The sequence below is a fragment of the Dipteris shenzhenensis genome, chromosome 3, assembly GCF_047967505.1.
Source record: "Dipteris shenzhenensis isolate YYH24624 ecotype China chromosome 3, Dip_SZ_1.0, whole genome shotgun sequence".
Classification (NCBI taxonomy): domain Eukaryota; kingdom Viridiplantae; phylum Streptophyta; class Polypodiopsida; order Gleicheniales; family Dipteridaceae; genus Dipteris; species Dipteris shenzhenensis.
The window spans coordinates 505,656-531,850 of record NC_141598.1 but is presented as its reverse complement, the minus strand read 5'-3'; the positions used below and the strand labels follow the sequence as shown (position 1 = coordinate 531,850).

The 26,195-nt window shown below is 42.9% G+C and overlaps 1 protein-coding gene across 1 annotated transcript; it reads left to right on the top strand.

Annotated features, from left to right (window-relative positions):
- The first annotated feature begins 12,823 nt into the window (after window positions 1-12,823).
- On the top strand, window positions 12,824-15,878 carry LOC147903191 (G-type lectin S-receptor-like serine/threonine-protein kinase SD2-5). The gene has a single exon (XM_087372810.1). It carries the CDS (start codon window positions 12,999-13,001, stop codon window positions 15,711-15,713), a length of 2,715 nt encoding a protein of 904 aa, XP_087228936.1. The 5' UTR covers window positions 12,824-12,998; the 3' UTR covers window positions 15,714-15,878.
- The last annotated feature ends 10,317 nt before the right edge of the window (window positions 15,879-26,195 follow it).

Here is a 26,195-nt window from a genome sequence, read left to right as displayed (position 1 = left end):
TCAGGAGACTGTCAACATACTTGAGCTGACTCATGAATGTGCTATCTGAATCTCTCCAGAACTCAATTCCAAGACAATAGTGCATAAGTCCAAGATCTTTCATGTCGAACTCTGCAGATAAGTCTTGTTTTAATTGTCTGATGAAGCTATCCTTGCTTCCTGTCACAATCAGATCATCTACGTACAAAAGTGCAATAGTAATATCTTCCCCTTGAACTTTGTAGTAGAGAGTATGATCTGCATTGGACTTCATGTATCCCAGATCAGCAAAATACTTGTCAATTCTGCTGTACCAACTTCTGGGTGCTTGCTTTAAGCCATAGAGACTTTTCTTGAGATGGCAAACCTTGTTCTCCTGTCCTGGTTCAACATAACCGGCTGGTTGTTGCATGTAGACTTCCTCGTCTAGATAACCATTGAGAAATGCATTCTTGACATCGAGTTGATACACATTCCATTTACTGAGTGTCGCTAGTGATATCAAGAACCGTATGGAATCCATCTTTGCTACTGGAGCATAAGTCTCATCATAATCTTGGCCATATTGTTGTGCAAATCCTTTTGCAACTAATCTGGCTTTGTATCTCTGAATACTGCCATCTGGATTGTACTTCACTTTGTATACCCATTTGTTGGCTATGGCCTTCTTTCCTGGTGGAAGGTCGCATAATTCCCAAGTGTTGTTTTTATACAACGCATCCATTTCTTCATTCATTGCAGTTTGCCATTCTGGCTTATCTACTGCGTCTTCGAAGTACACTGGCTCTTCTGTAGCCATGATGGTAGTCATAAGAGCATAGTTGGTGGTTTCCACCTGAATTGCTTTGCCTTTCTGAGCATATGTCAATCTGGCTGGTGGTCTGCTTTCCCTAGTAGACCGTCTGAGCTGCTGTGATGCTGATTGGGGTGTTGCTGGCAATTCTTGCTCTTCTTCATCAACCTGTTCTGTAGATGACTGTGAAGTCGATGTTTCTATCTCCTGTGTAGGTGAGGTTTTCCATTCTGATTCCTCATCGAAGATTACATCTCTGGAGATAATGACTTTGCGGTTGATGGGATCATACAATTTGTATGCTTTACTTTCTTCACTGTAGCCAACCATGATGCATTTGCGTGACTTCGCATCCAATTTCCTGCGATGATCATCATGTATGTGGGCATATGCTATGCAACCAAATATGCGGAGATGCCCAATGCGTGGCTTGTGTCCAGTGAATGCTTCATAAGGAGTCATACCTTGTATCGGTTCGGTAGGAAGCCGATTAAGCAAGTAGTTAGCTGTAGCTATTGCTTCTGCCCAATACTGATTCGGAAGATGCTTTTCACTAAGCATTGCTCTAGCACTGTCTGCTAAAGTCCCATTCTTCCTTTCAGCTATTGCATTTTGCTGAGGAGTATCTGCACATGTGAATTGTCTTTGAATGCCGTGATTTTTACAAAAGTTCATGAAGGCTGAAGACATGTATTCACCTCCTCTGTCTGATCTCATGACCTTAATCTTTCTGCTTGTTTGGTTTTCTACCATGGCTTTGAATTCTTGAAATCTGGCAAACACTTCAGATTTCTCTTTCAGAAAGTAGACCCAACAATATCTGCTGTAGTCGTCGATGAAGGTCAAGTAATAAAGTGAACCATTGATGCTGCGGGTCTGGGCATAACCCCATACATCTGTATGAATTAAATCAAGAATACCTCGTGCACGAGAGGTACTTCTGACAAAGTTGGTTCGCTTTTGTTTGCCGAAGCAGCATGCTTCACAAAACTTTCCAAGAAACTGTAGCTTCGGAATCCCAATTGCCATATTTTGGTTCCTTAGATCTAACAAGTACTTGAAGTTGACATGACCATATCTCTTGTGCCATTTTGCAGATAGTGGCATCTGTTGCATTTGAGCTGACATGGCATGCTTATCTGGTACTGTAGCTAGCATCCTGTATAAGCGTCCTTCCTTGACACCTTTTGCTACTAGCTGACCTCTTTTGGATTTGTCTCTGATAGTGCATTCATCACCGTCGAAGATGACTTTGTAGTTGTGTTCCGTCATTTGACCTACTGACAAAAGGTTCTTGCTGAGCTTCGGAACATAGAGCACATCTTTGACTAATCCTTTTGTACCAGTGAAATTGTTCATAGGGATAACACCTGTCCCTTGAACCGGATTCGGTGTATTGTCTGCTGCATAGATGACATTCTTTTGACCTTCTAATGGCTTCATTTCTGTGAACCATTCCTGATGATTTGTCATATGAGATGATGCACCGCTGTCGATGTACCAAGGATCCTGTTCCACTTGGTCGACTTGATAGCTGAAATCCTCTTTGGGATTGAAATCAGTGTCTTGGTGCATTGTATCAGTCTGATGCAATTCCTCATTTGCAAGAAACATATTGCCATGTTCATTTGCAAAATGACTGTGACTAGAATGTCCACCACGTTGATTTCCTCTTCCTCGAGAATTCCCTCGATTACTGCTAAATTGACCGCCTTGGTCATATTGCTTCTTGCGGCAATCTCTTTCATAGTGTCCAAACTTGTGACAATAGTTGCATTGAATGTTTGACACATTGGTGGATGCATTTCCTCGTCCTTGGAATCTTCCTCGGTTGGAATGATTTCCTCTTTGCTGATTTTGATGTTGCTGAGGATGCTGTTGATGCTGATGCTGATTCTGACTTTGATTTTGACCACTTTTCTGATATGATCTACCTCTGTTTCTGCCTTTGCCTCTGCTTCTGTCTGAAGCTGTGAATGCCTGATCATTAGAATGACCTTTACGTGCTTGAATGGCCTGAGTCCTGAGTTCTTCACCAAGTAGAACTGACTGAAGTTCTTCAAGTGTTGGAATTTGCCGTTGGATGGCAATACTCTGGACCAGATTCTCATATCCTTCTCCTAGTCCATTCAGGATTACTTGAACCATTTCTGCGGGATTCATAGTCTCTCCTGCTGCTGCAAGTTGATTGTAGTAGTCTTTGATGCGGAGTACATAAGCATGACCGGTTTCACTGCTGTTGCGGAAACTCTGGTTGATCTGGTTTCTCAGGGTGAGAATCCTGGATGTGTTCTTGGACTCGTAGAGAGCTGCGAACATATCCCATGCTTCTTTTGATGTCTTGACTGTGTTGAGCTGTCCTAGCATGACATCTTGCACATTCTGCTTGATCAGGTGCTTGATCAGGTGATAGGCATACTTATCTTTCTTATCCCATTCTGCTTGAGCTCGGGCAATGGCAGGATCTGCTACTGGTGCGGAAACTGTTTGTGTAGATGTAGATCCCGATGTAGATCCCGTTGCTGGTGCTGTGACAACAGATGGAGTAGAGCTACTGGTGGCTGGATCGGCCAATGGTCTAGGTATGGATCCATCAACATACTCCCATTTGTCCTGAAGCACAAGAATGGTCTCCATTCGGTATTTCCATGTACCGTAGTTGGAGTTGTCTAACTTAGCAGATGCCTCCAGATTGAGGTTGCTAGTCGACATGGTGCAAGCAATGTACTCAAAAGTGTCCTGGAAAACTCTGTATGAATCAACTGCAAATACACTGAAGATGCCAAGTGAAATCTCTGTACCGTCGGTGAAGATAGAACTGCAGTAAATAAGATCTGACCTGTGTTACAAGGCTTGTGGCAATGATGCCGGGAATAGCCAAGAGGCTTTACAAGGCTGAAAAAATGTTGTGCACGATGCCGTGAGATAGCCAAATAGGCTTTACAATGGTGGCATGTGTGTGTGAAATCAAGTGCTATCTGCCCACTGAATCAATCTGCAATGCCTCTGAACTCTGAAGTCTGCTCACTGAACTGATGAACGTAAGGTTTCAGGTAATGTAATGATGTGAAATCGGATGTGAGCGTATGGACTGACTCCGAGTAGGTACTAGTCGGGAATTTCGGGCATGGCTTAGATTGGCAACTTGGGGAATTCAAAGCGTCCCCTCTATGGCGATCTAGTCTACTCTGATCTAGATCTAAACCAACCGTCGATCGATGAAAGAGCAGCAAATAATTCCTTTTCCTTTGTTCTTTTTAAGTGCTGGGTCAGATGCGTCGATGTAGAGGCAAATGTGCGTGAAGGAAGTGGTTTTGTCGGCGAGGCTCAAATGTGAGTGTAACTTGCGCCGAAATGTGCGCGTGATGTAACGAGCACGTAGAGCACAAAAAATCGAGCGACTTTCCTTTTTGGAGCACCCTCAAATTCTTCCTGGATCAAGAGATACGACTTGATCTAGGTGGAGGGGCAAAAGGAGTGCAAATGGTGCTCAATGATGATGTGTCACTGTGAGTCACATGCAGTGATGATGTGGCACTGTGCTTAGCAAGAGGTGTGCCAGTGAAGCTCTGTGCTGAGGTGGCAGGAGTGTGCACATGCAGTGTGTGCACAGTGTGCCTGGCAAGGGACTGTGCCTGTAGAGGGTCAGTGCTGACTGGACTGCTGAGGTGGCAGTGCTGAGGTGTCACTGATGACGTGGCCTGATGACGTGGCCAGATGACGTGGCACAGATGACGTGGCCTGATGACGTGGCAGTTGATGTGGCAGTGATGACATGGCAGTGATGACGTGGCACGTGGGTAGGATAAGGTTGCCACGTGGCACAAATTTGGCCAACCAAACCTAACCCAAGTAAACTTGACTGTACCAACCTAACATGGTTATCTGAACCTAACCGTAGGTATATGTTATCCGCCACGTGTCGATTTCTGGAGGACCGGAATCTACGAAAGATTCTGACGGAATCTTGGAGATTTCGTCTCCCTGTGGATTTTCGTCGATGGGCTGGAGGCGTTGAAGCCGTCGGTTGGCTTGCTGAAGGCTTTCGTTGGAGGTCGCCCTGCTTGTGGGCTGTTGAGCGTTGAAGCTTGTGTTTGTAGATGGAGCAGTGGAGACCGTGGAGGGAGGCTGCCACTACTATATTGGCGTTGCGGCTGTAGGCCTTCGTTAGTCATTGAGGCCTAGGCGCAGTTGCTGCTGCGGTGCTTGCTTCCGGCTGTATGGCGCTTAAGGTAGTTCGTTGGGGCTTGTGGAGGACGCCGCTGCTACTGAGTCGTTGGAGAAGCTGTAGTGAAGGAGCTGCTGCTAGCGATTGAAATGCAAAGTCAGGTGCGCTTGGAGATTTGGGAGGCCCGTAGATGAACCATGGTCGTTGCTTGCAGGCAGAGGTGCGTATGCGCTTACTGTTTGCTTTAAATGGTCGACTGGTTGCCCGTGTGCTCTTGCAAAGAGCTTGAAGGAGGCAGAGCCAAGGAGCCAGTCGTTGAAGGAGCTGGCTATACACCGAAAACTACGAGCTGCTGTAGGTCGATGGTGGCGATGAAGGCGGCTGGCTGTAGTGGAGCTTGATGAAGCTTACCTTGCTTAGCTGTGGAGGTGCGGCTCCTGATGCCGATTGTCGGAGATGCAGCTAAAGCCAATCGTCCATAGAATAGGACGTATATGGGCTCATAGAGACTACTCTAGCCCATATAGCAGGAGGCCGCTGTTGTGCATTGGGAAGCCCTGGGCTAGTTCAAGTTCTCTTGTAGAGACCGATATGTCTCTCTCAATTTTTCGGTATCCGTCTCTCATAAGAATCTCTCAAAGAACAACTCTCAACAAATGGAATGTCACAAGGAATCCCTCTCTCACACAATCAAATGGACGGAAATTCCTCTATGGACGAAATTTTCTCTCTATTTCTCTTAAGAAGAAGAATCAAATCTCTCACAAACTCTTGAAGGAGATGAACGGAAATATCTCACCAAATGGACGGAATTTTCTCTCAACGGAAGTGAAGGGAAAGATATCGCAATCACTCAAGAGAACTCTCAATCTCACAATCTCTCTCACAAGAAGGATGGCGCCTCAACGGAAGGCAGAACCATGCTCTGATACCATGACAAAATATGAAGAGGGGAGAGGAGAAGAGTGGAGATGAGGAGAGAGGGCACAGCTAGAGAGCACACCACAAATGACTAACTGTACACTAGATTTAGTTGAAAAAATAGAATATATACAAACCCTTTTAGGGTTAGGGTTAGGGGATCTAACCCTTTCCTTTATAGCACTCTATAAGGTTAGTGCTATGCACATATGATCACGTGATGGTGCTATGCACACATGATCACATGATGTTGAGCGTGAACTCTCAACATTCAATGCCTCACGCAGGTATAAACCTCAATCGAGGTACATACCCCCATGGTCATATACCTCGATCGAGGTATTCTATGCCTCACACAGGTCATAAACCTCGATCGAGGTATTCTATGCCTCGCACATCGCGGTCATAAACCTCGATTGAGGTATTTTATGCCTTGCGCACATCATGATGTGTATACATGTGGCTGATGTGGCACCATGCATGGTCATGATGTGGCAATACGGTGTGGAATATATGAGTCTCTTCCATGACGTGGAAATGTGATGTGGCAGGATGAGTTGGCATTCATGAGGTGGTAGATTGACATGGCAAATTGAGGTGGAGGGATTGGTGACGTGGCAAGGTTGACGGGGTATGCCAAGGTGGCAAGGTGTGATGACATGGCTCCAAGAGTTCCTATGATGTGGAATGATGAGGTGGCACATGTGGCTGATGTGGCAGCACGTGTGGCAATGTAAGGTGACATGGCAAGGAGTGATATCACATCTCCTTGATGACTCAGCCTTCCACATGGGCAGCATGAACACTCCAAAGGATTGCCACTAGGGTTGGTGATGCTCCTAGCCTACCTCACCAAGCCTAATACCAAGCCTACCTTGTCTTGGTATTAGGCTTGGGTGGCCCTTTTTCCCCCACAAAAGGGAGATTTCACTCTTGGAGGCCATATCGTACGTTTCCCTTACTCAAATTTAACCAAAATTTTTTCCTCTTATTCATCATGCGGAGGACTAAAAATATTGACATTTTTGAGATATTTGGTCATGTTTGAGAATTACTAGATTTATTTTTAATATTCTTTGTTGATCCTCAAAGGAGTAAAAGTAAAAATTAAACTTCAATCTTCCTAAATCTAACCGTTGGATTTGGGATTTGATGATTCAACCACACACCCTTATGTGCCTACTAACCTTCCACCGAATTGGATTTGCTTAATTATTCAAAATACTAAAAAAATGTGGTGTGCTACTAAAATGCATGTATTTTATGACTTTATTTATTATAAATAATTATTTATAATTACATAAATCATTCAAAAAATTACCAATAAATCAAGTTAAGCTCTACATAATGTAAAGAGACCATTTACAAAGTTTCAATAACATTTAATCTAAAATGAGTGAGAAATTTAGAATTTAATATGACACTCTCTGTTCGTGACAAAGGTGTGACCACCCTGGAACCATGCCGTGTGACACAAAGAAATTTTTTGTGTGTGCATCGAATTTTCGATCAGACTATATGATTGTGTGCACAATAGCAAGTGTGATGTTGTGTCTAAAGACTTCAAAGACTAGATCCATAGGGAAGTAGGTGAGATTTGCATTTTTGTGTGCTAAAAAGCTTGTTTTTCCACCTCCTAAGGATTGGGGAGTGAACAAAAAGTGGACACCCTTAGCTTGCTACTTCCCGGGGCATCAATTGGTCTACATACCCTCATGGAATCCACAACGTGGCTACTCTACACTAGAGAAAAACAATCAAAACCTACGAGCTTAAAGGCCAAAATCAAGTGCAATATCTTAGTTAAGTAGTGGCAACATGGACAAGATGTATCAAATGCCAGGATAAGAGACTTATAATGCAGAGTGGGCCTACTAGTTTAGAGCCAAGGATGGAGAATTAGTTTTGAAATTTGTTGAACTCTGGCTCAAATTTGGCAAGGGGTAGTCAAACCTCAGCACCTCACAAATTTTTGTGTGAATCATGAGCCAAACCAGGCCAAAATGTGGCTTGGGTTCCAATACGTAAACGCATACTAAGCAAAGATAGACCAACATTCTCTTGGTAGATTCTTAGTTTGCATTGAAAACCATCTAGTGTATTTTCTAGATAGACCGCAGGTATCCTACCATGGAGATAGGTATTTTGGACTAGATGGCATGATGTATCAGGTAGTGGACAACCCGCTTGAGGTATATGCATTAGGAGGAAAAGTAGGAAGGCTGGTGGACACAGACAATTGTGCAAATACTGTCTATGCCAAATTTTGATGGGTGTAGGCAAGTAGATTTATTCTGAGTCAAAAAAATTTGATCTCGACGACCCCACCATAGTCCTTTACTACCATGATGAGGATGGTACAGGAGCATTCTACAAGATCAAGAACCCCAGGATAGTCGTGTGACCTCAAATGAACAAGATTTATACATTTTTGTATGGTAGAGTGGCACAAGAATCACTAATATTTTGTTCTTAGATACACATGGCCAGTCATATCATATGATACTACCACATGAGTCTAATGGATACACGAACATGGGTATAGCAATTCTAGATCTCATGCCTAAAATATAAAATTGCATCTTTTCCATGCGAGGGGTGTCAAGGAGATCGACCAATCCTTTTGAGGTATAACCAAGATATGAGGCCCAAGATGAAGACAAAATGAGAAAAGAGATGCCAAAACTTCAATCAAAAGATTCCAATGTCATAAATGCCAAACTAGGATGTAAAACCATAGGAGGTAATGGTGGGTCATCTAGCCAACCAAGGGCCAATGCGACCACACGAACCAAACTACATGGCTCATGCAGCTACATACAACCCCATGATGGCTGTACCACCCACACATGCCTATCAAAAGATTGTACGACCATCAAAGCTTCAAAAGTGGGTCAAGAAAGTGTTGGCGGCATATTAAATCCGTACGAACATGTAGTGACATTCAAGTAGGTACTACGAGCAGAAGGAGTCACAAATTTCTATACCCAATTTGAAGGATTTGGATTAACTCTAGAAGGCAGCGCCCTTTTGTGATTCCAAACCTTGGATCAATTGAGTTCCAATGATATAACTGCATTGACACATGATTTCATAGATAAGTTTTTAAAGAGAGGCATCAGGCAGAATACTTTGATGTAGATTCATAAGTTCAAATAGGGAATAGGAGAATTTGTGACAGATGTGACCCTAGTTGAAACATTACATTGCTAGATGTCTAGAAGCTGAATGCCTAACCCAGGAGCATTTTATCTAATATTTTTAAGAAGGGTTGACCAACAAACACCTCAAGAAGGATGTATACATGAAGAGATGTGCCACGCTAGATCATGCACCCTTGAAGCTATGGATTTAGTGGATAATATAAACAAATATAAAGACTCATAAGTGGGTTCTAATACTAAATTTGCAAGCTTAGACTCGTCCAGTGATGTGAAGCCAGACCAACCTTCAAACACCAAGGTTCTAGTGGATTTGATCTTCAAGAAAATGTGAGATACATATGAGATACCAATTCATGTGGATTGAACACAAACAGGACTGCAAGAGTGGTCTGGCACCGAACTTTATTCACAAACCTACATTGTGCAAGAGGACTATTATAGGCTTAGATATCAAACTCAAGATTTTCAGAGGCCAATAGTGTAGCCATACCAACCACCACAACACGCTAATAGTGAGGTATCAACCTTCTTGTCAAATTGAGGCTCATAACATGGGATTTGTACACCCACCCAAAGATATGCAACCCTTGTGCCAATAATGCCATATAATAGGGAGGACGATACCATGTGTCAATCACCTCCGAGAAACATAAGGCATTCATTTCACATATCGATCATAGAACCCAAAATGTCAAGCTTTGATGACCAGTTCCAAATTGATAAGAAAATGTTGCTCTTCATAGCAAATGGAGGAGTTAGGTTGTTTGATGAGCCAAAACCAAAACCTCAAGAACCCAGAGCCAAGATATGTATCAAATGTGATGGCAATCATGATTTGATGGATTGCCCACGATATAGAGGACCTACAGGGAAATGATTTTGTAGGTGCAAACTTGCACTTGCTTGTAGATTGTCCAAGGAACACTGTGCACAAGGGCAAATCTGTGTGAAAGGTTAGTGTCAACACATTACCCAGTGCTTCAGAGCCAAAAGCAGTGGTCCCAACGTGACCACCAAGGCTCAAGCTAAAAAGGACGGAGAGTATAACAAGGAGACGTAGGCATAATTTTCTAGCTATGGTCCTAAATGCCATAGGGGCTCATGAAAAGCTAGACGCACAAGGGAAAAGGCCAAAAAAGCAGAGTTGGCCACTCAAAAAGAATGAGAACATGTCCAAGCCTATCCACGAGTACAACCAGCCACACCCTACTCTGTAAGTTGTAGAACAACCAAATTTTGCACCCAAAGAGCCTAATGTAAAATCCGGGGGAAGTGTATATTGGATAAGGTCTTCAAGCCCTCCAAAAATGGAGTCAAGTATGCACGTAGGGAGCAGAACAAAGTAGATTACTAAAAAGAAAAATATTTCTCATAGAGTGACAAAATTCAACCGATCCGTCGCCTAGCATTATGCCAAGCATAACGTTTGAGCCTTTGGTAGTACTAGAAGTTGAAGAAAGAATGTCCAGACAAGCTTTGATAAGCCATTAGGGATGCTAAAGATGGAAGCGCAATGCTTGAATCTGCTCTAATTGGAGGAAGTGGACGTAGATAAACAGATGCTAAATTTAAAGCTTAGATCCTTGTATGGAGACATGGGTTCTTAGAAATCTAAAGATAGCGAACCCGAATCACTCAAAACCCTACATTCATACTTAGGAGAGCACGAGGATAGGTCTAAAGTGCACATTCTACCCTCACAATGGAAACCCATGCCACCAAGATTGGATTCAAGGAACCTACAAAAACTATTATCGACCCTAGTGAGGTATATTATACCTTTAGTAGACATATTGAAGGTAAAACAAGCTTGTGGAGAGACATGACGAATATCCTCGAGAAGATGGGAGTTAAAAACATCGTAGCTACTCTGGAAAGAGAAATAGAAGACAGAGATAACCCCAAGCCATTGCTACAACCAGGTCCCATCAACAAAGTAGGAGGATATTGTGAGGGAGATGATGGTAACACAACTCTACCAATTGAGTACAAAGATGTCAGAACCCTAGCTATACTCAACAGTGGATCTGGAGTTGCCACAGCTACCGAACAAACCTGGGAAAAATGGGGAAGACCAATAGTGTGCAATACATGTATAAAGCTTCAGCTTGTGAATGAATACATACAACAATGGATAGGGCTCTTTGAGCAGGTAGTTATGACCTGATATCCCATAGAATATGAGCACACCTTTGTCGTGGTAGATTTTGGCACAAGTCCAAAGTGTGGTATCATATTGGGACGACCATTCATGTGTCAGCTCAAAATGATACAAGAGTGGGGATACAATTGCATATACCTCGGGTCACAAAGACCCCCATAGAAGATTTTTATTCAGCCACATATGTAGACACCAAGAGATACCCAATTAAATGAACGTGTAACAACTCTTAATGCCTTAGTGGGACACCTATGCAATACATAGTTTGCACCCATGATATCTTCCATGCACAACTTGTCAGGAAGATGCTTTACCTTACAACATGCACAACTTGTCATACAACATGCCATTTCCAAAAGAGTGAGATTTTTATTCTCAACAACACCTTTTCGTTGAGGTGTACACGGCACAATACAATGATGCGTAATGCCTTTTTCACCAATGAAAGCATTAAAGTCATGCAAACATATATTCTCCACCATGGTCTATGTGGAGTTACAACTTTGTTGCAGTGAAATTTTTAGCCATACCAAAAAGCTTTTAACATTAGTTTGGTAACCTAGCACGACTACAAAAGTGTCCTTTTAGTGTTTTGGAAAAAAAATTTGATACTCGTAGTAGACTTGTCATTCTTCAAAATCCTTTTGTGAGCTTGAAGTTCAATGGCAAATTCTTATGGAAAAAATAAATAAGGCAAAAAATCCTCCATATTCGATCATGGGAAGCTTCTAAAGAAGATGTAATGGTGCGTTTTACTAAAAATACCAAATTATCTAGGGAATCACATACTAAGGAGTGTAGAAAATTTTCTAGCCAACCAACCTATTTTCCACAAGAAGTTCAATCGATTGTTGACGCAATTTATGGTTGTTGTAGGACCACAATTTTTATTATAGACATAAAATTAGATATAAAAATATTGCATGTTTTCTCATTCTATTTACCTATTATTGATGTTTGTATAGCTACACTTACAATTGCCACTAAGGATATATATTTTTTGATAGAATTTGGTCCTCTACATTTATAATTCCACATAGAAAAAGTTGCCACACTAGGATGATTGTGGACACAACTGTGAAGTAGTAAGACTGCATGTATGAGAAAATTGGCCTGCACAATGTGGCCTTTACAACTCCTTGAAAAAACTATCATAAGATAGAAAATTGTAGATGTTTCATGAAATTTTCATCTAAGCTACAAACCTACCATGATTCAGTTGTCAAAAAGCCAATTTGAAGAGAATACAATCTTATCTTAGCATGAGCCTTACTTTGTTATGAACCAAAAAAGTGCGAACACTGTATTATTAGTTATATAGCGTATTATGTGCCATGAAACTCAACGAAGAATGATTATATGATATAGAATTTATGAGTACAAATATGGATACAAGTTGTATCGAACTTGCTAAAATTTCACCAAAGTGCAGTAAGTTCTCTTGTATATGGCTTTATTCATTTTGCTATAGACCATCTCAAAGGTCTTCATGTATGTACCCTCCTTTTATGGGATGTGTACACCTTGGTTTTTTTATATGTACGGTTTGCCCTGTACCATATAGTAGGGCACTCTAACGCCATCTTTTTATAAAATTTCTCCTTTCAAAAAAAGGAAATAAAGAAACTGTGGAGATGGATTCTTCGGTGACTTCTAAAAGGTTTTTTAGCATCCTTTGAATTTGAACTTTGACCGATGAAAGTTCAAAGTAGGAAGCGCGTCAAGCCAAAATGTTTTTATAAACGTTCTCCAAACCTGAAGGGGCCATTCTAAAAGGTTAAACAGGAAACCATCATCCCCTTCATCACCAATATGCCGCATTGTGCCCTGCTGCTGCTTGTCGGATTGTGTTCTCTGCTGCTTCTTCACAGTGCAGTGCGGTTCACGGACGGGGCAACTCAGAAGTTCACCATATCCGGCTTGGATTCCCTCTCCCCCAACCGCCTGTCTCTCACCGCTTATGGAGGAATGGAAGCTTATGTAGCCTACATGGCGGACACGGTTGACACACAGCAACCATCGTCATGGCTGCTCTTCATACCAGCGCGCCCCTCTTCCAACTCCTCCTTCATTCTCGCCTCCCTCGTCTTCAAGCAGGCCTCCCAAATCCAGATGGGGGCCATCGTGTGGATGGCCAATCGTCATCACCCAGTCTCCCGCAACTTCTCCCTCTCCCTCAATCAGACGTCGGGAAACCTTATCTTGCTCGATGGGGATGGGTCGCTTGCCTGGTCTTCCAATGTTACCTCTGCTTGGAACGGCACCGTCTCCATGGACCTCACCACCAAGCCTTCTGGTCTTAGTGTACCCATTGGCACTCTTATGCTCTCTGATTCTGCCAGTACCACGCTCTGGCAAAGCTCTGATAACCCAACTCACACCCTTGCTCCCCCTCAGTTTTTCCAACCAGGTATGAGTCTTGTTAGCTGGGCATCGACTTCAGACCCCTCAGATGGCATATATCGCCTAGTGATGGAAGCAGGAGGTCTTGCTCTCTATTATGATGGCTATCCTGGATCACCTCTGCCTTACTGGTTGTGGAGCTATTATGGCCGCAATGATAGTTTTGGCATCACCCACACTTGCAAAAACCTGACCCAGGCTTTTATGGATCCCGAGGGTGGTCTCATGCTTGAAACATCGCAGCAAGGGTCGAACTCCTCCGATCTGTGTGATGCTAATAATGGTACTGCTGCTAGCTTGCAGGAGGCCCAATTTTCTAATTATGGAACCATTGGCAATGATGACATTATCATCCTGTCCTTGCAGTATGATGGTAACCTGCTTGCCTATTCAATAGGCTCACCCTGGACTACAATCTATGAGCTTTTCAGCAACAATAACTGCCTTCTTCCCAACTTCTGTGGACCATATGGAATCTGCTCGGCCCCTTCGAATTGCGAATGCCCCTCCAGTTCCGATGGATCTTTCCCATCTTCATTCCCCTCAAACCATGCGCAGGGCTGCCCGCTGATGCGCACCTTGAGTTGCAATACATCGATGAACTCTGCAGGTCAGCGTCTCCTGAGAGTCGAGGGTGTGGACTATTTTCCAAACAAGTATTCTACCCCTCTCAATTTCACATCACAAGGTGCTTGCCAGGACGCATGTCTACAGAATTGCTCATGTCTCGCCGCCTTTTGGCATGATCATTCCAAGTCTTGCTTTCATGCCAGTCAATTTGTCAGCAGCTTGCAGGGTTCCTTGAACAGTAGCTATTTAGCTTTTCTCAAGGTAGAGGCCGTCGAGTCCAACTCAAATCGAAGAAGGCTGGTGATTGGTCTGGTGTCTGGTGCAGTCGCTCTGCTCATCCTGGCGGTCTTGGTGGCAGCTTTAGTCATGTACTACACAAAAGTTTATGGGGCAGATGATGATGCAGATGCAGAGGATGCGTTATGGAGCCATGTACCAGGATTGCCTAGGAGGTTTTCTTACAAAGAGCTTCAGTCCATCACCAACAATTTCAGTGAGCAGATGGGGAAGGGTGGATTCGGAGCTGTGTATGCTGGTGCTCTTCAAGATGGAACCAAGGTGGCTGTTAAGCGATTAGAGAGCTTGAGGCAAGGGGCAAAGGAGTTCCGAGCCGAAGTGGTTATCTTGGGGGGAGTGCATCACTATCATCTGGTTGAACTGGTAGGGTATTGTGCCGAAGGAAGCAGCCACAGGCTTTTAGTGTATGAATACATGACCAATGGCTCTCTAGACCAGTGGCTCTTTACCGCAAGAGGTCAACAGAAGCCTGGTAATCCCTTGCTGTGGAAGCACAGATTCAACATTGCCGTTGGAGCCGCAAGAGGCCTTGCATATCTTCATGGAGAGTGTAAAGATACTGTGGTTCATCTGGACATCAAACCTGAAAACATTTTGTTGGATGATAACTTTGTGGCCAAAGTGGCAGATTTTGGGCTGTCAACATTGATGGGCAGGGATGAGACACACGTAATCACAACTATGCGAGGCACACCAGGATATCTTGCCCCCGAGTGGCTTGCTGAGGGGTCGGAAATCTCCCCGAAGTGTGATGTCTTCAGCTATGGAAAGCTACTCCTGGAGTTACTTGGTGCACGCAGGAACCTCGACCCTTCCTTGGTTGAAGAGCAAGAGAAGCTCTACTTTCCTGCGTGGCTCTACCTTCGCATGACGCATGAAGGGGGTGCACAAGAGGCCGATTTGAAACATATCGCAGGAGTGGAGACCTTCGAAGAGATGGTGCAAGCCAAGATGATGATGAAGACAGCATTCTTGTGTTTGCTTGAAAATCCTAGTCAGAGGCCTTCCATGGAGACAGTGGTCCACATGTTAGAGGGCCGCATCACCATGCTGGAACAACTCAATTTGTCCGACCTCTTTCAGGGCCTCCATTTTGCGCTCAGGATCCCATCACCAAGTTTGGCCCACGATAGGATCGAGAAGGCGCTTGCCTTCATTTTCGAGTCGTCTACTTCGCTGGGCGAATATGCAAGCTCGGGCCATATCTCACAAGGTGGTGCTGGGCAGCCATATTCTCTTAATGTCTCCGCAAGGTGATCAAGAAAATGGGAGTCTGTTCTCATCGATTTGAACCAATTGCAGATGCTCATGAGTAGAGCAACAGTATAAATAGCTTAAGAACAGATAATCATGAAAAAAATAGGCTTACATAATTGGTCTCTAGTCAAGGTGGGCTTTCTCTGCATTCAGCTCAAAAACTTACCAGCTCCTCAATATATATAATCAACTTATTGTTGGCCCAGCAATGCAGTTGCATTGCCCTGTACAATTTAAGATTGCAAGCATATCAAATTTTATGCACACCTGTTGGCGTCAAAGGGTGATGATAGAATGACCAGTTCTCTGTGCTAGGAATTATGGGTAGCAATTTTGTCTATGGTATGTTGATGTCAGACCTCTGCGATCCCATCAGATAAGGGTACTACTTTAAATCGTTATGAGCATCACGAGACGGATAGGCTTTCACAAAAACGTTATGAGCATCACGAGACGGATAGGCTTTCACAAAAATGGACAGCCTACCCTACTAGCCGATGCAGCCACGGAAAGCAGAAGAAGAAGAGACGCACGGTACGGATCCCTGCGACAAGTTTCAAACTCAAGACTTGTTATTAGTCATCAAAAGGGAAATGGGATAAGAGCCACTAAAGAATGGGGAAGGGACTAACACAAACCACACTAAAAGTGCTTAGTTAAATAAAGAGAGGGTAAGTGGAATGTTATTCCAGGATGGCTTGCCAATGATACCTCACACGCATGAACAAGCATGGTTGCTGACCACGGTTGGTCAAAAAGAGCAACCATGGTCTATTGTAGCGCACACAATTGACCAAGTAGCAAAAAAAAACTAATTAAAATTGAGGTGCGCTGTAGTTTGCCTCACCACATACATGCCATGTCTATCTCATCCCAGTTCAACTACAGAGACTCACCTCTAACATTATCTTTATCTGACTTCCTCGGGCACATACTTGGTGAGTATCAAAGTTTGACTGTAGCTGCTATCTTTGGCGAACCAAGCTACTAAGAGGCATCATCAGCGCGGGCTATGAGAGAACTTGATCGTGTGAACTTGGAAGACCAAACAATGGCACTGGATATATTATGATGACCCCTCACCCACCTCTACATTCACTCATCACTTTTAACTTGTCAAAAAACTCCACCCAAATTCTCTCGCTTGCCTCTCGCAGGCCAAAAAGTTTAACTCTTCTAGTAGAAGTTGAGCAGGGAGTGAGAGTGTGGGGAGGGGGTGTGAGAGAGACCCAACTCTGAAGGTATCTTCAAGGTCCACGAGCTCGCGCGACCTGCCTAAAGTGGGTCTCTTTCGCTCTTAAAACGGGCTGCTTCGCGGCCCAAATCAGTTGTTTTGAAGGATTACTGGTATTTAAATATTTTGTTCAAGTTTCTATAACAATGGTATCAGAGTGACATGCTCGATCTACGACCATGGGTTCTCTCTCTATAAGGATGCAAGGGAGTTTTTGTTCTTCTTTCTCTTGTTTTTATATAAGAAGCAATGCTTTTGTTCAGACAAGAAAAAGCTAAAGTCTATTTTTGTGTAGAGACAATTTTAGGAATAAGCAAGTATTTTTTTGCATATAATGCATGATTTCTCCTCATTAAAGTCAAATTTTATAATTATGCTTGCGAGACCTATTGGAACCGTCATGGTCTCCAACTTTGTAGAAAAAAGTTTTTTCAAATTTTGCACCAATTTTGTGCTATACTCTGTCGACTCACAGGTGGTGAACAAACACAATTTTGACTTTCCATCACTCAAAATTACACATGATTCATCATCCTCTTTATCAAGCAAGAAAAAGAGGTATCGTTCTTAAAAAGAAAAAAAGTTCTAGAATGACCAGGTATGGTTTTATTCAATTTATGCTACACACAAGGTTTTCACTTGATTATAGGAAGCATGTGACAATTGCAAATTATATATTTGCTTGTTTTAGCACTCGTGCATGATTGCATACAAAATTTTAAGATTTTCTTTGACATGGACCTTTCAAGATCATTCAAAAGATTAATGACAATGCTTATCAATTAGAATTTTCCCTTCATTGGGGTATATATAACTCATTTCATATAAGTCTATTACATCCATTTAAAGATAATCTTTCTATTGTATATGTGATTGATGACCCGTCTTTGTTAGAAGATTATGTAGAAGTTTTGACCCCTAAAACTATTTTGCCTCATGATGTAACTATGACCCATGATGATCAACAATACCATAGATATTTCATTAAGTACAAGAACCATTCTACTGAAGAATCCCAATGAAACGAACCTAATTTCTATCTCTCTCCTGGTCTTCACCAATCACGGGCGATGGCATCACGTATATCCACCCAGCCAAAACTTCGTGGATCACATGCTTCATCAGATACGTAATTTTGTCTCATGCCTATCCACAAAACCCACAACTCCCTAGATGGTTCCCTCTGCCACATGTCATCATTTTAGCCCTTTTTACTTGGTACACCATTTACCCCTCTCTTGGGGCACAATTAAACCATTTGCCCCTTGGCATTATTGCACATTTAGATGCACCTAGGCCTTAGCACTCAGAACCACCTAGTCAATGCCATTACACCCTCACCTAGGACCTTGGTAGTTACTTCTCTTGACCATTTTATTTACACACATTAAATATTACAGAAGTCGGTCATCTAAGAGAAAATGCCCACCGATCTTTCCGAGGTCATGCTATCTCGGCTAGAGCATAACACCCAATAGGTTTCCAAATCACTTTTGGCTAGTAAATACCCATCACTCATACCTACTTTTAAACAACAAACATCTTAGATAGTTAGTATATAGATCGTTGAGTGAGGCAATGTATGGTTTTTGTGTTGATCGCCAATGGAGGCAACACATGTTTTTGATTAATGAACTCCCCAATGTTACTATTTTATGGTGTAGGTCGTCGAGTGAGGAGCCATCATAAATATGTAACTATTTTATGGTGTAGATTGCTGAGTGAGGCAACACCCATGATAAATATGTAACTATTTTATGGTTTAGATCATCGAGTGAGGCAACACCCACAATAAATACATTATCGTTGTATGGTATAGATAGTCGAATGAGAAAACGCCCATGATAAACATGAATATGTAGCTATTTTATGGTGTAGATTGCCAATTGAGGCAAAACCCATGACAAATATGTTATTGTTTTATGGTGTAGACTGTCGGATGAGGTAACACCCATGATGAATATGAATATCTAACTATTTAGTGGTGTAGATCGCCGAGTGAGGCAACACCCATGATACATATGTTACTGTTATGGTGTAGACCGCCGGTTGACCCCATGATAAACATATACAAATCGGTAACTATACATATACAGATCACTGATTGAGGCAGTACAATTGAAGACAAATTCTTTTTAGCTTGGGAAAGTGTTACAAGAATGAGAATTAAATATTACATTGGATTTATTTATCATCAAGAAAAAAGTATTTAAAATTACATACATTTGTCTTTTTATAAATATATTCAATTAACATAGAAAAGTAAGCTTTTGAAGTGTGATAGGCTCTTCTCTCTTTATAATGAGTGGTTTTTCGAGAAAAAAGCAGGAGCGTGCACATTTTCAAGGATTACTTCTTTTTAAAGATTTTGTTCAAGTTTCTGTAATAGCTAACTCATTTTTACTATGAGGTCTACTCATAATAGACTACAGTCCATAGTTGAACAACTCACGGTCTATTTGTTGAACACCCCGGTGGTCTGCTCAAATTCTGCACCCCGCAGTCTGACCACTTGAGTTCCCCGTGTGGTCTATACAAAATATACCCTGTGGTCTGCTCATCTGCACCCCTGTGGTCTATTCATTTGAACACCCCGCAATCTGTTTATCTAAGTTGGGAAGGAGACATTGAAGAATTTAAGGCATAATGTGGCCCTTAAGGAACTCTTCTTCCCAAAGGAGCTATGTCAGAATCCATCAGTAGGCCATTCAAACATCAAGATTTGTATAGAATAGTTCCAACAATAGTGAAGAGTTTTTAAGACCTTGTAGATAGACGCACATATCCATAGGTCCAAAGAGGATATCCTAGGTAGTCTTGTGTAAAATTTTGGCTAGATTTGCACATATAAGTTGCAAATTTTGATGGTCCAATATATCAAAATAAGCCACTAGTAGACCACTAAATATTTTCCATATCTTTTGTGGTTGTGTAGAGTCAGTTCAAAGCTATGAGAACGAACTCAAGGGTTTGAACTGCCAGGTGTATTCTCTCCTCTGGCTTTTGAGTTCATGAATTTGAGATTTGGAAACCTTTATACGTCGGCATTAGCCTTGTGTCTATGGAGGAAAGTGTAAAACAGTTTGCACCCCTACAATGGATAACTCAAGAGCTAATTGCAGATAGCACATCCGAATCTAGCTCTAGCATGGCTTTCGAAAGCACAATTGACTCCAAGAAAATGGGAAGTCAAAGTCAGCTCAATGCCTCCTTGAGCTATAGGTTGATTCTCAAGTTTCAATTTGAGAACCCGCATGGAGCAAGAATCTACATAGATCCACTTGGTAGATACACGGTTCCGATTGAGGATCACCCTGTGGTCTTTGATCCAGAACCATATGTAAACTATCAAGGAGATAGATATATGGGGAAAGAAGAGACTATGTATTTACTCACAAAAATGCCCAGGAAGTAGATTCTTTTGGGCAAGTAGTGATGGTGATTAAGAATATAGGAAAAGACATCGAGGCAAAATCCCCTATTACTAACCCACCAAGATCAAAGTTAGTAAATTCCATGAGGGTAAAGTTAATCCATACTCGTGATAAATATGTGGGAGCCTATTATAGGAAAACTCATTGTCTATACCCTCATGCGAATTCACTCTTAGAGGAAAAGACTTTGTATGTTTTTGTGGAAAAGGATCTCTTGGGATACTATGACACAACATACATGGACAAATACAAAAATACATCCCTTCCTCTCTCTTAAGAGAAAGTTATAGATACTACTCATCTCGGTAGACCTATTCTTGATCAAATTTTGGTCCCTATGGCCACACCCAAGCCTACACAATCTGTTCAATTACAAGGAATTAGAACTCAAAGTGGAGTTTCCATCAGAACTTCTATGGAAGCAAATCCCATGGTTGTAATAGGAATGCTTGTGTCCAACACAAGTGGACCTATGGGGGGACAAACTTTTGCATCTTCATCTAAAAACAAGATGAAGAAAAATTGTTGTTGCATTTCTTGGACAAAATAGCATCTGCATCAAATATTCTCTTCTAAAATGAACTTAGAAGAATCGATAATTTCAACCATCCCTTCAAGACCAGCTGGTATGTAACAATCATAAATGAAATTGTAACATGCACTGCCTGACTCTCATCTTTGATGCCCTCATCTTCATCTTAAAGGAAAGAATCGATGTCTCCACATTTTTTTGACAATTTTGGATTGGATTATCTGAGACTTGGTCCTTGTTTGGAATGGGACATTTTTTAGTATCTCTTGGAAGCACTAGTCCTACTTAGATCTGCATATAATGCCAAAGTATAAGCTCAATACTCATCTCCTTATGTAGTGAGGCCCGGTGTTGATCATAACAAGAAATTGAGGCCTTTGCAACTCCACAAGTGGGTAAAAAATCTCTTTAGTGCGTCGGCAGATCCTTATGACCATGTAGCGACGTCATTAGCTCATATGCCCTTTGAACATCTATGCCACAAGACGGCAACATGATGAGAATCCTAGGCTTGCCCATATGCCCGACATTTCATCACCGGTGATTAAGGATCTATACTCCTCCAGAAGGATCTAAATTATTTCTGGCTCTCCTGATTGTAGAACATAGAGGTCTAGACCACTACACTGTAGGTGACCAACATGTCCTTGTTGGTCTGCGAGGCCTGTGCCACCTTGAGGTCGAGGGTGTTGCATCGAAAGGGACTAAAGGTCCCTTGGGTAGCCCATTCCTTTGTAGATTGAGATGAGCTTGCCATTGCCCCAAACATGATGTCAAAATTTATTAAACCTATGTTAGACACTAAAAATTAACCAAAACGTAGGTCAAGCTTTTTTTAAAGGCTCGACACACACTAGTCCTAGTCCCGGTCTTAGGTCAACTTGAGGTCAGTAATGGATTTTGGAAACCTGTTTGTTTTTGTAGACCTAGACCCTGTTCTTGTTGTGTGACTGGTCTATTCTATCCTATTTTCACATGTTTGGGGTTCTGTGTATGTCTATTGAGCCCTGTGTGTGCCTACTGGAGAGAGAGTCTTTTCTAGCTTGTATGGACTACGGAGTATAGAATGAGTGGACTGCAGGATATTCAATTGAGTAGACCGTGTGGGGTGGTCAAAGTATAGACTGCGAGGTGTAGTGTGATTGGATTGCGGGGTATAACTCCTTTAGACTGCCAACTGCAAAACGTTCAAACCGCACAGGGTATTGCGAAGACTGCGAGGTGAAACCTAACTAGACCAGTGGGTGTAAACCTAGCTAGACCACAGGTATTCATCTGTACAGACCACATGGAGAGTCATCATGGATAGATTGCAGGGTGTATCTCTAGATTCTCTATGAAGATCATGGGGTGTACCAATTGTAGCCAAAAGTAATTTCCTCCGAGTTGTAGGCAGAGCTAAGGTAGACGACTAATCTCATGTGGTTGTGCAAAAATTTGAGTTAGTGGTTTTGTCAAAATTAGGGTTTTCTTGCTGACAGATATTACAAGCATAGATCTTGCATTTTTTATTTCTTGGTTCATTAGTGTTGTTAATTTTTGACAGATATTACAAGCATAGATCTTGCAAGAAGTACTTGGATGCCCTCTATGCTTTCGTCCAATCTGCGTGCACGAAGAATTTGCTCTTGCTCCAACCCCCCCCCCCCCCCCTCTCTCTCTCTCTCTCTCTCTCTCTCTCAAGTTGCAAATGAGATCTTTTTGGGCCTAAGGGGTATACACTAAAATTTGGCATGGCATCTAAGAATGGTTGGCCAAATATTACAGGGCACAATGGAGAGGACAAGGTCAGAGTGCACATTTACTGCAGCTCTGGTGATCAAAGCACTCAAAGTTCCCAAAATTGGAGAGAAAGTAGCCCGTCACACAAAGGCAAAAACCCGACAGTGCTTCTCCATCAGTCATGCCAAGCAGACCTTTGATGATATTGTGGATAGGAAGGCTACCCTACCCTTGGGGATCTTCTGTCAGCTTATCGTACTGGGTTATCCTGACAAGTTTAAGTTCTGCCCATGCTCTTCGTGGTACATTTCCACAAAGCCTCCACCTCTAACCAGATGATCTACTACCATTGGGATCAATATCTTTTGGGCAACATCATTAGATACCCACCAACAACAAAGCTGTATACAAAGAGGTTGTGCCTTGCAACTAAGGAAATGCTAATAAGGCTGGCATAAGCGGCATTGAAAATGCACCTATCACAACCACCCCAAGGTCTGTAAACCTCAATAAGCAAGCCAATACATGACTCTCCTCCCCTGAAGATCACAAGGTCTAAAAGTAAACATGAGGTCATGACCCTAGGGTCAACTTTAGAAAATGTGACTCGGATGGAAGCATAAGAGCAAGAAAAACAACCACCTTCTGAGGACAAGGAGTTTTATGCGGCCTATGAAAAAGAAAAAGCTGACATTGAGGCTGCTGAGGCTACCAGTTTGGAGTTGTATATAAACAGAATTCCTCTCATAGACGAGGGAGAGAAGTAGAAAATTCATGCAGAGACGATCGATGCAGCTAGGGAAAAGAAGATTCGAGTCAAATTCAGGAAAAAGACACCTCGCACATCAATCTTGAGGCACGAACAATGAGGCTACAAGCAAAGAGAATGGAGGAGCTGCCATCCCATGGAGCAATGGAAGATGCGTAACCTCAAACACATGAGGTTACCAATCAATGATGAGCCACCATCACCCAAGTGCCCTCACATTGATATCATTGAAGACTTTTGGGATCCCCTTATATCCCAAGGTCAAGGATGGCTCAAGTGGATCTAGGCGTGCCTAAAAATATTTTAGAAGCCTTGCATATGGATGCATGGCTTAAAGAGCCTTCTCCCCATGCCCAAGAACCAGCACTATAAATGCCAATGAGGACAAAGCCAAAAGAAGGAAGGCCAGAACTATCTGCCTCAACTACCTTAGAAGTAGAAGGGCAAAGGGAGATGACACCTCCCCATACCAGAACTCAAACTGCCCAAAGTCCAAAGCAAATGACCAATTTGGAAGCAGAGTTGCCTAAGGAGCATATACTCAAAAGGTTGAATTCCAAGAGCCAATGCAAAAACATGATGCCCAGCCTACGGTGGATCCACAATTGCAAACAAAGAGGTGGTAAGCCCACCCGCTGCTATACCACCCTCTCCCCTACAGGAAATCACCAATTACCACATGCTTGTTACCCATGCATATCTCTGATAATCATGTGTAGGGACAAATTATACGGCCGTGCACAGACACCATTGTTTATCCCAAGCACATGCACTTACATCTGGCGAATCCTCGTCTAGGAGGACTCATGCTAGGGGCAAGGAGGCATGCATATGCCGACCCACAAATTTGAGTAAGAGACTCTCTTGCAAATTTGAGTAACAAACTCTCTATTATGGGCATTGTATTCAAGTGTTAATATGCTGAAAAAGCTAATCAAGGTGGGTGAAGAGAGAGATCAATTCAAATTTCAAATGATTGAGCTTCAAGACAAAGTGGGAATCGCCGCCGATAATCAACTACAAAGGGAGGTGGCTTCTAGGAAGCCTATAAGTCTTTGCAACTCAACCATCAACCTTCCTATCATCTACAACTCAAGTCTCCTCGTCCACAGCTAAGCTCCAAGTGCTTAAACAGGCAAGTAACCAACTTGGAAAGCAAACTTCAATTGGAGCAGATCCAGAGAGTAACCATGGTGGAGACCTATGTGTTAGATATCAATGCTCCACTCTCGTATAACTACGCGGGAACCAGCTAACTCTACTTGTAAGCCCCCCATATGAGGAGAAGGCATTTGAGTAGCTCGGTTATCCGGTAGGTCCTGGTTTGGACACCAGATGGGGGCCATGTGTGGCCTGATGGCTGGACGGCTTCAGATAGAGTTGGCACACTGCCAACTAGGCTACATGCAAGTGCGGGAAGGCATCCCTTGACTGACCGCACTGAGGGTAGACAGAGCATTTCTCGAGGCAGCCCACTCTCAAGTTGCGGGGCCCATTTGGAGCCTCAGATGATCCCAGATGGCTCTGGGCCGAATGGAAACCATAGGTCAGTTGCTCTGTTTTGTGCACCGGTTCTATCGTATGGTCAATGGCCTATTTCGGGACCGACCTCCAGTCGACCGTTTTGGGCGGACTGGGTCGGTCACCCAATTGAGCCTAACTGACTACAACTGGTGGCTATATAAGAGCAAGCCCGTGAAGCCCATTTCATCACTGGCTATAGCAACCCTGATTCCTTAGCATCTAGCCTCCGTCTTCTACTGTTTCCAGCACGCCATCGAAGCTTCTTTCACAGGAGCACACGGTTGGGAGGCAGCGCCATCTATTGTATCAGTTCTACAGTAATCAAATTTTTGATTCTCCATACTATCTTGTTTTCTCTCTTGCGTACGAGATCCTGTTATCTGTTGAGCACAGACGTTGTATTATTTTCTTACATGGTATCAGAGCCTGGACTCTAGCAAGAAGATTTGGTAGTATGTTTCTGTTTGCGAGCAGATTGTGAGAGATGGCCCAGCCCGCAAGACTGCGAATCCCACCGTTTGGCGAAAGCGGAAAGTTGGACGGTTCTAACTATCCACTCTGGAAGTTCAAGATGAAGACCATTCTAAGCGCATACGAGCTTTGGGACACTGCTACTGGGGTGGACGTGAGGCCGGTTGCGAGACCGGATCCAGCCAATGCAAGACAACAGATAGTACCAACTGCGGATGAGATTCTCGCGTGGACAAGAAGAAATGCAGATGCACTGTGTTCTATTGTCTGCAGTGTTAGTGATTCCGTCATGGCGTTAATTCAACATGTCACCACAGCGGAGGAGGCATGGACAGTCTTGAAAAATCAGTACAAGACCATGAATCAGACGCGGATTCAGAATCTGGAGACTGAACTCGCGAACGAGAAGTTGTCTGAGTCTGAAGCGGCAGAGAAGTTCATCACCAGGGTGAAGAATCTGCGCGATCAGATGATTGCGATTGGCATCACCATCACCAGCGAGAATCTAGCATGAAGGTGCATACGGATTCTCCGACCAAAGTACGACGGTCTTGTTACGGCACTGAATATGCAGAACAAAAATCCGCCCCTCAACTTGATGATTTCAGCGCGATTCTTCTGGAGGAGGAGATGCGTCAAAAGACGAGGACAGGAGAAGATTCGGCTTTCTGGACCGGATCAAAGAAAGGTAAGGGTAAGTGTTGGTAAGCTGAAAGGAAAGCAAAGAGTGGACACAAACTCAGAATACTTGCATTATGGAATGAAGAAGAGTGAGGTCCTTAAGTAGGCACCTCAT

What these genes read in the sequence shown, in the direction of transcription:
- LOC147903191 (XM_087372810.1), top strand. Translation starts at nt 12,999, where the DNA reads ATGCCGCATTGTGCCCTGCTGCTGCTTGTCGGATTGTGTTCTCTGCTG.